The sequence below is a fragment of the Diceros bicornis genome, chromosome 16 (assembly GCF_020826845.1).
Source record: "Diceros bicornis minor isolate mBicDic1 chromosome 16, mDicBic1.mat.cur, whole genome shotgun sequence".
Taxonomy (NCBI): domain Eukaryota; kingdom Metazoa; phylum Chordata; class Mammalia; order Perissodactyla; family Rhinocerotidae; genus Diceros; species Diceros bicornis.
The window spans coordinates 42543828-42556481 of record NC_080755.1 but is presented as its reverse complement, the minus strand read 5'-3'; the positions used below and the strand labels follow the sequence as shown (position 1 = coordinate 42556481).

General features: G+C 40.4%; 1 protein-coding gene across 2 annotated transcripts in view; it reads left to right on the top strand.

Annotated features, from left to right (window-relative positions):
- MYO5B (myosin VB) overlaps nt 1–12654 on the top strand; it is a 338131-nt gene that overhangs the window by 136324 nt on the left and 189153 nt on the right. For both annotated transcript variants that reach the window (XM_058557083.1, XM_058557084.1), the window contains exons 3-4: nt 7633–7804; nt 11528–11672. In XM_058557083.1, the coding sequence (XP_058413066.1) occupies nt 7633–7804; nt 11528–11672 (317 nt within the window). The remainder of the gene's footprint in view (nt 1–7632; nt 7805–11527; nt 11673–12654) is intronic.

Genomic DNA, 12654 nt, shown 5'->3' with positions numbered 1-12654 from the left:
AGATTGGCATCGATGTTATCTCAGGGTGAATCTTCCTCAGCAAAAAAGATAAAAAATAAAAAGAATAAAGTATCTGCAACTCTACTGTTCAGTCTCCATCTAGTTGCACATGTAAAGAACCACTATCTTGCTTTAGGTATGTTATGCATTTACTGTCATATAAACAAATTTAAGAGTCATGTGAATTGTTCAGTATTGCCAAGTGTTCCTCATCTGTCCTGTTAAAATGATTGCAAACACTGTACTAATTTTTGAGCACCTCTGGAACCACATGAGAACATGTGGAGAAGTGAGGACTTGGACATTTAGCCTAACTGGGAAATGGTATTTCAGTATGTAGGAATTTTCTGTACATTTCTGCTATTTGAAAGGAAGGATTAACATGCTAATTTGTCTCCTTTTATCTAAGCATCTTTGCTGCCCAGTTCCTCCCCACACTCCAAAGTAGTGTCTGTCTCTGACATTAGCAATGTTACAGCCTGAAAACCTTTGAGGCACCTGGACACAGATGTCTTATTTCGTGGATGTGGGGCAAGAGGTGTGCAGAAGCATTTCCTGGGGCCTCAAGTCGTTAGTCACAAGAATGTGTGTTGAGAGTTGCAGATCTCACTGTGTCAGCCCTGAACTCTGATCCCATGTGTTCTTTAATAAGCATATATTTTGCATTTGTGATGTTGGAGCCCTTTAAGATGCCAGGTCCAGGGAAGAGCCCCTCTTGCTCAGGTGTAAGGATGGTACCAAACATATCAAGATATTATAACGAGGAGATAGCAAACACGTGTCTTCATGTCAAGAAGCAACAGGCTCACAGAAGAACTAGGACTGTTGTCCTTGCACGTTGGTGTGCTTAGACCCATACACCTTGAGAACACCTACAGAGCTCTTGTAAACTCAGTGCAGCTTAAGAGCCAGCTGTGTCTACATCTGGCCAAACCGGAGCTAAGAGTATCTGGTAATACTCGTCTGGTACCAGTTAGGCTTCTTAGTGCAGGTGAGTTTGATTACTTCTTTTTTCTTTTTGTTTTACTGGTTAGTTCTGTTCTTATTTATTTTAATATTGATTTATGGGTCATCCAATTTTTATCTATGTTTTGCTCTCAATTGCTCAATAATCCATGATTGAAACAGTATTACATTTTGTTGATTGGATGGCAAGAATAATGTGAAAAGATAATATTTATCATGTTTATATTGTATGGATGCAAAAAAAATGTTTCCTTAAAGTTATAAAATAACATTGTGTATAAATATCCATCTATTGGTAATATTGTTACTAATGCAATCAGTTATCTAAAGTGGGTTTTTATTTTTTTATTAAAAATATTTTTTATTGTAAAATACACACGACATAAAATTTACCATCTTCACCATTTTTAAGTATACAGTTCAGTGGCATTAAGTACCTTCACATTATTGTGCAACCATCACCACCATCCATCTCCAGATGGATCTCGGTCTACTTATTTTCATCAGTCTGTTCCCCTGCTGTATTCATGATCTTTTCCATCGGTTAGGACATTTTGCCTGGCTGCTTCTGTTTAGGGATGGGTGAAGCATTGATTTTGCCCCATTAGGGACATTTGGCAATGTCTGGATACATTTTTGGTTGTCATGACTGAGGAGGGAGGTTTGCTACCGGCATCTAGTGAGTAGAGGGCAGGAATGCTGCTAAGCACCCTGTAATGCACAGGGCAGCCTCCTCTGCCATTCCCCCCGCACCCCCTGAAAGGAAAGAATTATCCAGTCCTAAATGAAAACAGTGCCATTGTTGAGAAACCCTGGTTTAATAAGCCCATAGAGGGTTTAATAAGCCCATTGCTGAAAGACACCAAGTTAAACACTAAACTGGGACTCCATGAGTCTAGCAGAATCTGTAAGCTGTGTTCCCTGCAATAAATTGAAATAAAAAGATTAACCTTGACTCCGTATTTTTATGCTGCTGTAATTTTGTTTCTAATTCAATGTTTTCATTTATGGCCTTTTAATTACTTGCATCACCATTCATTCATTAGTCATTCATTAAAAACAATTATTGAACAATTATTATGTGCCGGGGTCTGGTTATACAGCAGTGAAAATGGCGCCTCTGTACCTTTGTGGAGCATGCAGTCTAACTTATAATGAGTGTACTACATATACAAACATAGGGCTTAGAATATGACAAGTTCCAGGCCAAGAATCTTTAGAAGTCTATTAGAAACACAGTGGGATACTTGACTCTACCCCACCATGCCCTCTCTCTCCACTCCCCTCACCCCACACTCTCTTTGAAACACCCTTGGGCAACTACCTCTGAGTTTCATGCTGACTTCCAAAGCAGGAACACTTACCATGGCAGAGATGATATCTGAATGTTCCACCGTGGTTCTCAGCCCCCGTGCGGTTAGGTGGGACCCTGTGGTTACTTTCATCCGGAGAGTTCTAGGTAGAGTTGATGGTATCACTTCCAGGCAGAAGCATGGAAGAGCTGGGGGTAGTTGGCCATGCTCTTCTCTTCCTCTGCATGGTGGCTGTGGGAGCAATGTGTTGATGTGGGAGTGACCTGTGGAGCTGAGCTTCCGTACCAGCCAGCCGTGGGCACCTATCACGAGTGAGAGAGAAACCTTTGTGGTATTAAGTCACTGAGATTTCAGGGTTAGTTTGTTACTTCCTCATAAGCTAACTGATCCTTCCCAACTAGAAAGTTTACATGATTCACAGAGTATTGTATTTTTCAAGTATTTAAGTACCTGCTCTGAGCTTAGATCTGTGCTAAGTTGTAGGACAGGAAGAATAAGAAGGTTCTCTTTAAGAAGCACGATCTTTTTGGGGACTGGAGAAGATGGAGATAAGACTTTACACAGAACTATTACAGAATAAGACACAGCAGAACACTGATGCAATAAATATTTGCACTTTTTGTACTTATTTAGGACATAATGTAAAACAGCCTTTTAACCTGTATTAAATGCACCGAGAGCCACACTTACTGCTACAGTGGGTATAAGTGGTTTAAGCTTTAAGGTCACCTGTTATCTGGGAATAGAGTTTCCTTCACTTTGTTTTCTCTGCAGGACAGCTTTCCTAATTTCACAAAAGAGAACATCCCTATATGCACTGACCTAAGCCAAATATTTTAGGCCAATAAAGTTGGAAGGGCCCTTAAAGATTATTGGGACCAGTCCTCTCATCTTACAGTTAGGGCAACTGTGGTCCATGGAAGTGAGGTGATGAGCTCAAGGCCCCATAGCAGTTGAGTTCAGTGGTTCTCAACTTTGGCTGCACATTAGAAAGCCCAGGTGGCAGCCAGACTACTGAAATCAGAATTTGGGTGCGGGACAGCAGACTCTTTTTTTTAAAGCTCCCTATGGGATTCCAAGGTACAGGAGAAGTTGAGAGCCACTGCTTTAGTTGATGGCCAGGACTTGAATACAGGGTTTAAGTCCTAGTTGGGTGCCATTTCCACTAGAGTATGACATGTGTGGCTCCTGAGGGTCAACATCAACCCCTTGCCAGCTGGTAACCCTATTTTTACTAGCTTATTTTTCTCTAGATCTTCTGGTTCTATGGGCAGATAAAGTAGGAGAAAGAAGTTGGCTTTCTTTATCTACCATATATGCTTATTACTAGCTCCAAATCTTTGTGTTGGGAGTTGTTATTCAAAGAGGTTTTTATTATATTCTCTTGCTGTAGTTCCATGTACATGGACACAAATTGAGGCAAGGGAGAGGTCATGAATAAACCAGATGTTCTATTCAGCTAATATTTTTTGATCACCTACAAAGTATTATTAAAATCATAGACCTACAGAGTTTAGAGCAATCTAGACGAATGCTCTCCAGTAGAACATTGTCCTACAGTAGAATGTTCTCTATCTGTATTGTCCAGTGTGGTAATCACTGGTTACATGTGATTATTGGGCCCGTGAAATCTGGCTAGTGTGACTGGGAAAGTGAAGTTTTAATTGTATTTAACTTGAATTCAAATAGCCACGTATGCTCCTCTATTGGAGAGTGCAGGTATAGACCAACCCCCTACCCTGTTCCTCCCTCTATAGTCTCAAGTGTTGCCTAGTCCTATATGCTAGGTGGACACCAATTGGAGGCCTTCATCTGTTCCTGGTCTCAAGGGGGAGGCCAAGGTCCATTCCAGGTGGATGACTGAGTGTTAATTTTGTGATGGCTGTTAACATTCAGCCTCTTCTTCATCTCCAAAGGCGGGTGATTATGTAGTGAAGTCTTCTGAGCCAGAAAGTTCATGGTCCCTGATCACCTCATAAACACTTAGATTTCAAATAAAACCATGTTAGCTGTAAATGTTTGACACTAGCAGCAGTGTTAGAATCAAATTCCCGTTAAAGAAAAAAAAATCTGTTCTTAAGCCTGTTATTCTCTCCTTCCCTCAGGATGTGCTCACACCAAGAAGTCTGTGGCTTTGAATGCTGACCTTGCAGCTCCTACCTCTTTTCTGCTGCTCTGGGCATTTTTATTCCTTATCAATTTTACTGTAACCAGTACCACTGGCTTATTTGTGGACCGTGTTTTCACAAAATTGCATATGCATTTCCCTCCTTGTGCTTGGGGGCTTTTGAGGGGAGATTCATTTGAGAATAGATGGAATGCCAGCGCTTCTGCCTCAGGGTTTAAAGACCTGAGCTGGGCTCAGGTCCCAGCTTTCTAATCTGAAAAATGAGGGGTTGGCTAGGGGAGCTCTGTGGTTCTGCAATTGGCTGTTGGCTGTGCTGCTTACCGAGGTGAGGTGGAGAGCCAGGTGGGAGATGCTCCTGGCAGGGAGGGACTTCTCCATTGGGAGGTCTTCAGAAAGGCTCCGGAGGGAGGTCTGGTTAGAGTCTCAGTTATACTGCTAATTCAGCTGGGGATAAGGGGGGCTATCAACTGTTAGAATTTAGTGAAATAAAAATCAGCTGTCAACACTGCATTTCCCTTGTTTCCCACCTTTTGGAAATTTTGTCTGCATCTTCTTCATGATAGTCAGTTGTCTGCTGGTCTCCTGTGTGGAGAAAGTTTGATATAAAAAGAGCTTTTCACAGAAAGAAAAGAGCCTTGATTAATATATAAAAAGAAAAACCAACAACCGGAAACCGTACAAAGAAGAAAATCTCACTAACATAGATAACCATTGATATTTTGTGGGGATGTTATTCCAGACAGACTTGAATATACAGTTTTAAATAAATGGGTTCCTGTTATAGATTTCATTCTGTAACATGCCTTTTCTTAGATTCAGCAGAATGCTGTGGGTAGCTGCCTGACCGTAAATATGGGTCTACATCATGTTTTACTTTCATATTTATAGCTTCGGTGAGTCGATATCTTTGCTCATTTGTAAGATTGTCTCCTAAGGCTAAGGAAGAGTATATTCGTGAAGAATTCTGACTGGGTGTTACCAGCTGCCCTCTAGAAAGGTTAAATCAATCTGAACTCACAAGCAGTGGACCTGTTTGTGCACACCCTTCCTAGTCTTCTCAGATTCTAACTGAGATATTAGTGCTAATAATCTTTTATTTGCATCTCTTTGGTTTATGGTCAAGTTGAATATTTTTTCGTATGTTCATTTGTAGTTCTTGTTTTGTGACTTGTACTGTGTGCACAATTTTCTATTGGGATGTTGGTTTTCTTTTTGATTTCTTAATTCTTTGGATATTAAGATTATTATTTCTGTTATATAATGCAGAATCACTGTCTCCTTTTGCCATTTTACTCTGCATATGGTGGTTTTATGATGGGTTTAAGATTCTGTAGTATAGTCAAATTAATGAACACTTTCCTACGTTGTTCTGGCTTTTGCATCGTCCTTTAAAAGTGTTTCCTTCCAAAATTTTTACAAATATTTGCCCATATTTTCTTAGTGGTTTTGTTTTTTCTTGTTTCAATTCTCATGTTTGTTCCATCCAAAATTTATTTTGGTGTGAGGGAGTGAGAGTCGAACACAGGTCTAATATTTTTCCTAAATGGTTGCTAGTGTATCTACCACTATTATTTGAAAAGTTCCTTTTAACCATTTATTTGTAATTTTAACATTATCATGAACAAGTTTTCCATATTTGCTTGCATTTATTTCTGGAACTGCTATTACATTTCATTTATCTACCTATTTTACCACTATTACCACAGTACTTTGATTGCTGGCTTTAATAATATACCTTAAGATCTGGCAGTACAGGTTCCTCTGAAAGTGGGACAAGTGAGGGCATTGATATTTACATTCTCTTAAAAATTGACTGTTATCCCGGTGAATTGAGGCTGTGTCCATAAAATTTCCTGAAAGCCTTGTGTAGAATGATAATTCTTAAGTTATGATCCATGGGCTGCCTATATCAGAACTACTTGGGAATGGTTTTAAAATTTCGGATTCCTGGGCTCCACCCAGAGCTCCTGAAACATAAATTGTGTTTGGAAAACTGTTTTTACAAGCTCTCAGATAATTCTTAAGAACATCATAAAAAACTTAACAGTCAGATAAAATATGGTAAGCTGCAGCCAAGTTCTTCCTGTTTAAATGTTAAAAAACACCACTACCATCTTTTTATTTTATTTATTTATTTATTTTTTTGTGAGGAAGATTAGCCCTGAGCTAACATCCGTGCCAATCCTCCTCTTTTTGCTGAGGAAGACCGACCCTGAGCTAACATCTATTGCCAATCCTCCTCCTTTTTTTTTTTTTTCCCCCTTTTTCTCCCCAAAGCCCCAGTAGATAGTTGTATGTCATAGTTGCACATCCTTCTAGTTGCTGTATGTGGGCCGCCGCTTCAGCGTGGCCAGAGAAGCGGTGCATCGGTGCACATCCGGGATCAGGATCCGAACCTGGGCCACCAGTAGCGGAATGTGCGCACTTAACTGCTAAGCCACGGGGCTGGTCCCGTACCATCTTTTTATAAATTACACGTATATGTGTATGTCATACATGTCAGTCATACGTGTATCCTGTCAATAAACATTTTTGAGTACTTATATAGTCCAAGTGCTATGCTAAGGATATAAGGATAATACCTTGTGTTTGAGATTTGACCTTAAGATGTATAATCATACTCCCTAATTACACATATATATCTCAAGCTCTTAGTGGACTTTAGGTCAAAGTAAAATTATTGCCCTTGAGTAGCTTGCATTTAGGTTGTGAAAAAATATATGTGCAACTTGAGAGCACTTATGGAGGGTAGTTCATTAGTTTCAAGATCATCCAAGTAAAAAGTGAGTGTGTTGGTTGGTGGGAGAGTAAAGAAACACCCGCATTGAATGGGGCCCATCAAGGAAGGTTTCTTAGATGGGGAAAAGAGCAGTACCCCTATCGCTACTGGAATTAAAGACTAAGTATTTAATTAGTCTAAGTAAGTATTTTTCTCATTGAGAAGCAGTAGGGCACTTTATTAAATCTAGTTGTGCTTCCTGAACTTCTCATGTCTTTTACCTTGACATACTGAGATTATCTTATCAGCGAATTTTCCACCTGTGCTAGTCTCTTATGGCAGCACAGGTATTTTATTCAATTTGCCTTTCCTTAGAACAAGGTATTTATCTTCGTCACTTATGATCATGTTAGGATAGTAATCCTAGCCAACAAGACAGGACATTGAATACAGGCTAAATGACTCATAACTCTGCCTTTTTGTGTCTGTTACTTGTATTTCTTTAGATTCTGCAATACCCCGTTGATGTCCAAAGCAACCAGCTGCCATTCTTGCGGAATCCGGATATCCTGGTGGGAGAAAATGACCTAACTGCCCTTAGCTATCTACATGAGCCTGCAGTTTTGCATAATTTAAAGGTCCGTTTCCTGGAGTCAAACCACATCTACACTTACTGTGGTAAGTGGGGAGCATCTACTGGCTACATTGTTTGAAAGTGCTTACAATCTTTAGACTTTATGTGTTAAGCTCCACTGGTTAAGAATCCTGCTTTCACTCTCGTTTTTAAGTACCTCTCATCTGAGACCCTTGAAAGGTGTGCAGTCAGTGAATGTGACTTAATAAGGCTGCCCTACATCTCTGGGATGATTGGTGATAATTACAGCTCAACCAGGGAAGAAATAGGCCACATTATGCGGCCTGACTGGCTTAGGCACAGTGCTGGAGTCAGTAGGAGAGCAGTAAATACATCCCGTGTCCTAGCTCGGGTGTCGGCTCTCACCACTGAGCACGCTCCTGTCAGTGTATACCTGGCACAGTTTTGTTTTCTGCTTGGGAACGAGCTGCCTTTCTCTCTGACTCTCTCACTTGCCCATGTACAAACATGGTGCATGATGAATATTTGTCGAATTCATGAACAGAAACCATGATATAAATGCTTTAAACACGAAGTCCTGAAATTCTCTCATATTAGTTGTCTTGAAATTTCTCAATTTCTCACATTCCAAATTTTGGTTTCTTTTTTTTTTTTTAGAGTATTGCTAAGTGGTATGGTGAAAACAAGAACCCGATAAACTATTTGAAGGGCAAACCATTTTAGGATCTGGTTGAGGGAGAAGTCAGGCCGAGGGCTCCTTTGTGGGGGCTGTCCGGTTGTGTATCAGAGCCTTGGTCTTGTCTGTGATCAGCAGTGAGGCCTCAGGTTGGGGTTCTTCTCCCTGTGATGTTCCACTTTGGTTTGGAATTGATCGGTTGGCTACTAAGTTAGGGTGAGCTCTTCTGCCAGATTCCGGGAGTCGCGAAGAGCATGGTGACTTCAGTGCTTGGCAAGTAGTTTCCTAAAAGCTCCTTCACTCCAACTGCTAGAGGGAGTTTTATTTGAAAGAAACCATCAATTATCAGAGCCTTCAATAAGTTTTTTTTTTTCCCAACAAGATTTTTTAAAAATCTCCCAAAGGAGGAAGGGATGAATGACCATCAGCTTCACTTTTTGAAGTCATCCCCTCTAAGAGAGGTCCTGGTGTGTGTACATATTTATCCCAGTGCACCGTGGCTCCTCCAGCATCAGCTGCTCGGGGTGACTGATGGAGCACAGAATTCTACGTCATCAAGAAACACTCTCGTTTCTGCTCTGGAGGGGGCTGAAACATTTTAGGGAAATGTGTGACCTCAGAGTATAATATCAGAATTTGAATTAAATGCTATGTGAGTATTAGGGTTTTATGAAACTCTACTAACCAGTAGAACATGTGAGGCTGTTTTTATGAGAGTTTTCCAAGTCATTAGCTTTGTTAAGTGGAACTTATCAGAGTTCTGGGCCTGATTTTTCAGTCCACGTTGTCTTTTCAGGCAGACTCGTGTCTCAAGAGGACTTGTTAGGAGTCTTTTTCCTGCCTTTTCCCTTTCGCCTTTACTTGGAATAATCTGGTTTATTACATTTCAGTTTTCCTGTCTCTCTCTCTCTCTTTGGTATTTTTTTTCCCTCTTAAATAGACTTTACTTTTTAAAGCAATTTTAGGTTCACAGCAAAATTGAGTGGAGGGTAGAGAGATTTCCCATACACCCCAATCCCCCGCACGAGCACAGCCTCCCCCACTATCAACATTCTGCTCAAGAATGGTACATTTGTTATGATTGATGAGCCCATAATGACTCCTCAGTGTCACCCAAAGTCCATAGTTTACATTAAGGTTCACTTTTGGTGGTGCACATTCTATGGGTTTGGACAAATGTGTAATGACATGTATCCACCATTATGATATCATAACAGTAGTTTCAGAGCCCTGAAAGTCATCTGTGCTCTGCCTATTCATCCCTCTCTCCCCACTTGCCCCTGGCAACCACCGATCTTTTATACTGTCTCCATAATTTTGCCTTTTGTAGAGTGTCATATGGTTGGAATCACAGTACGTAGCCTTTTCAGATTGGCTTCTTCCACTTAGTAATATGCATTTAAGGTTCCTCTGTGTCTATTCATATTTTGATAAATCATTTCTTTATAACACCAATATTCCATTTTCTAGATGTATCAGTTTATTTATCCATTCACCTACTGAAGGACATCTTAGTTTTTCTAAGTTTTGGCAGTTGTGACTAAAGCTGCTATAAACACCCGTGTGCAGGTTTTTGTGTGGATGTTTTCAACTGCTTTGGATAAATACCAAGGAGTGTGAATGCTGGATCATATGGTAAGAGTATGTTTAGTTTTGTAAGAAATTGCCAAAGTGGCTGTACCATTTTGCATTCCCAGCAGCAATGAAGGAGAGTTTCCGTTGCTCCATATCCTTGCCAGCATTTGGTGTTGGCAGTGTTCTGGATTTTGGCCATTCTGATAGGTGTGTAGTGGTATCTCATTGGTGTGTTAATTTGCATTTCCCTAATGATAGATGACGTGGAGCATCTTTTCAGATGTTCATTTGCCATCTGTCTGTCGTCTTTGGTGAGGTGTCCATTTAAGTCTTTTGCCCATTTTTTAATTGGGTGGTTCATTTCCTTATTGTTGAGTTTTAAGAGTTCTTTGTATATTTTGGCTAATAGTCCTTTATCAGATATGTTCTTTGCAAATACTTCTTCCAGTCTGTGGTTTGTCTTCTCATTCTCTTGACCATGTCACTTTTCAAACACCAGGAGGGAACACAATGTAGGAGATCTCCCACCTTGGCAATGACCCTTTCTTTTCCTGCCTCCTCTTCCCCAAGTGACTGGAAAAGCTAATATTTTTTGTACCCCCATCAGTGGTTCTCTTGAGATCCAGAATATGCTCTTATGTGAAAGAAAAAGGCATGAATTTCCATCTTGTCTTGAAGACTGAATTTGTATTTTGTTCTCCTTTCACGTTCTCAAATATCAATTTACCTTGGCCTCATAAAAGATCTGAAAGGTTAGAGGGTTTTCTAATGCTTCATTCAACATGTATTTGTTGAGTCCATCATTGCAATGTATCGTCTTGGGGAGACAAGATGAAAACAAATAGTGAAGTGAAAGATAATACATGATATAATGTGATGTGAGATAATAAAAAATAGCCAACACTCAGTGCTTACTATGCAAGGTGCTGGTCTAAATGTTCTCTCTCTCTATTAATCATTTTATCCTCGGGATAAACAGGTAAATGCAATTATTATCCCCATTTTACAATCCAGGAAACTGAGGCACTCAGAGGTTAAGTAATTTTCTAAAGTCATACAGTTAATAATTGGCTGAGCCAAGATTTGACCTTAAGATGTGTAAATCATACTCCTTGTCCACAAATTGTTTGTATTTTAATTAAGATAACCCATACACCAATGAAAAATTAATCATCCCTTTCCTAGATTTTAATTAAGATAGGTTTTTAAGCCTCTCTAACACCCATGGTAGAGTTATGCATCCCCTTCTTTCTGATCCTGAAACACTTTGCACATACCTATTTTGTGAATTCAGTTTTTGCATGTGTGTGTGTATGTGCTTTTTCCATGCTCTGGGGTATTTGGAGGCCTGGCCTGTCATTCTTTTCTCCACCAGGGCCTAGCACAGTGCCTGGTAAACACACAGATATGTCTTGATTTGGTTGAGTGATTCATTAAGACTCATTATATTACTCTCTCATTCTTTTTAGTTTTGATGGTATGAACAGGGGCCTTTAAAAACTGATGCCAGGTGGCCATCGTGCTATCAGAATCTGACTACATTGTCTGTTTGCAGGTATCGTGCTTGTTGCCATTAATCCTTATGAGCAGTTGCCAATCTATGGACAAGATGTCATCTATGCCTACAGTGGCCAAAACATGGGGGATATGGACCCCCACATCTTTGCTGTGGCAGAAGAAGCCTACAAGCAGATGGCCAGGTAAGAATAACCTCAGCCCAGAGGTCCTCCTGGGTAGCCAGGAGGCAGAAAGGGGAGTGTCTACCTTCCTTCGCTGCTTTTGCTCAGTGGTGGAGTGGTGATTCTAGGATTGAGGAAACATCTTGGAAACAAAACCAGCCCAGGTTCCCTTTCTTGCCACATTTCCTTATTTCTTCGTCTTATTCTTGTGAACCTGAACCTAAGCCTGGAGAGCAGTGGCTCCTTAGACTTAGTTTGTTTCTCAAGCAATGAAATAAGTGCCTAGCATTTCATCTCTCCTTGACTTCCTTTTGGCCCTCTTTCCTCCCCTCCCAGTGTAATGAGTCCATTTTATAGCATGACCATTCATTTTACAGATCTCACTGAAGGCTCCCTTTTGAAGGAACCAGGATTCCTTGACAGCTTCTTGTGATGCCAAGCATTTGGGGCAGAAATAGAAATTTCAAATTAGCGGTCATACATGGTGGTTTTGGATTTTTAGCCTGGAAGTTGGAGTTCTGTTTAGGCACCTAAGTAGATCTTCTCACTTTTGTTCTTTTTCTAGCTCTGAAAGATAGGTATAGGTCTGTTTGATCAGGACATGGGCTGGGTAATTGTATTTGTCAGTGTTCTCCAGGGAAACAGAACCAATAGCGGGAGAGAGAGAGTGTGTGTGTATTGGGGAGGAGGGAGGTTATTTTAAGGAATTGTCTCATGCAGTTGTAGAGGCTTGGCAAGTCCAAGTCTCTAGGGTAGACTGGCAGACTGGAGCCCCACAGAAGAGTTGGTGTTGCATTTCAAGTCTGAAGGCAGTTGGCTGTTGTAATTCTCTCTTCTTTGGGGGAGATCAATTGTTTTCCTCTTAGAGCCTTCAACTGATTAGTTGAGGCCCACCCACATTATGAAGAGTAATCTGCTTTACTCACAGTCTACTAACTTAATATTAACCTCGTCTAAAAAATACCTTCACCAGCAGTATCTTGACTAGTGTTTGACCACATGT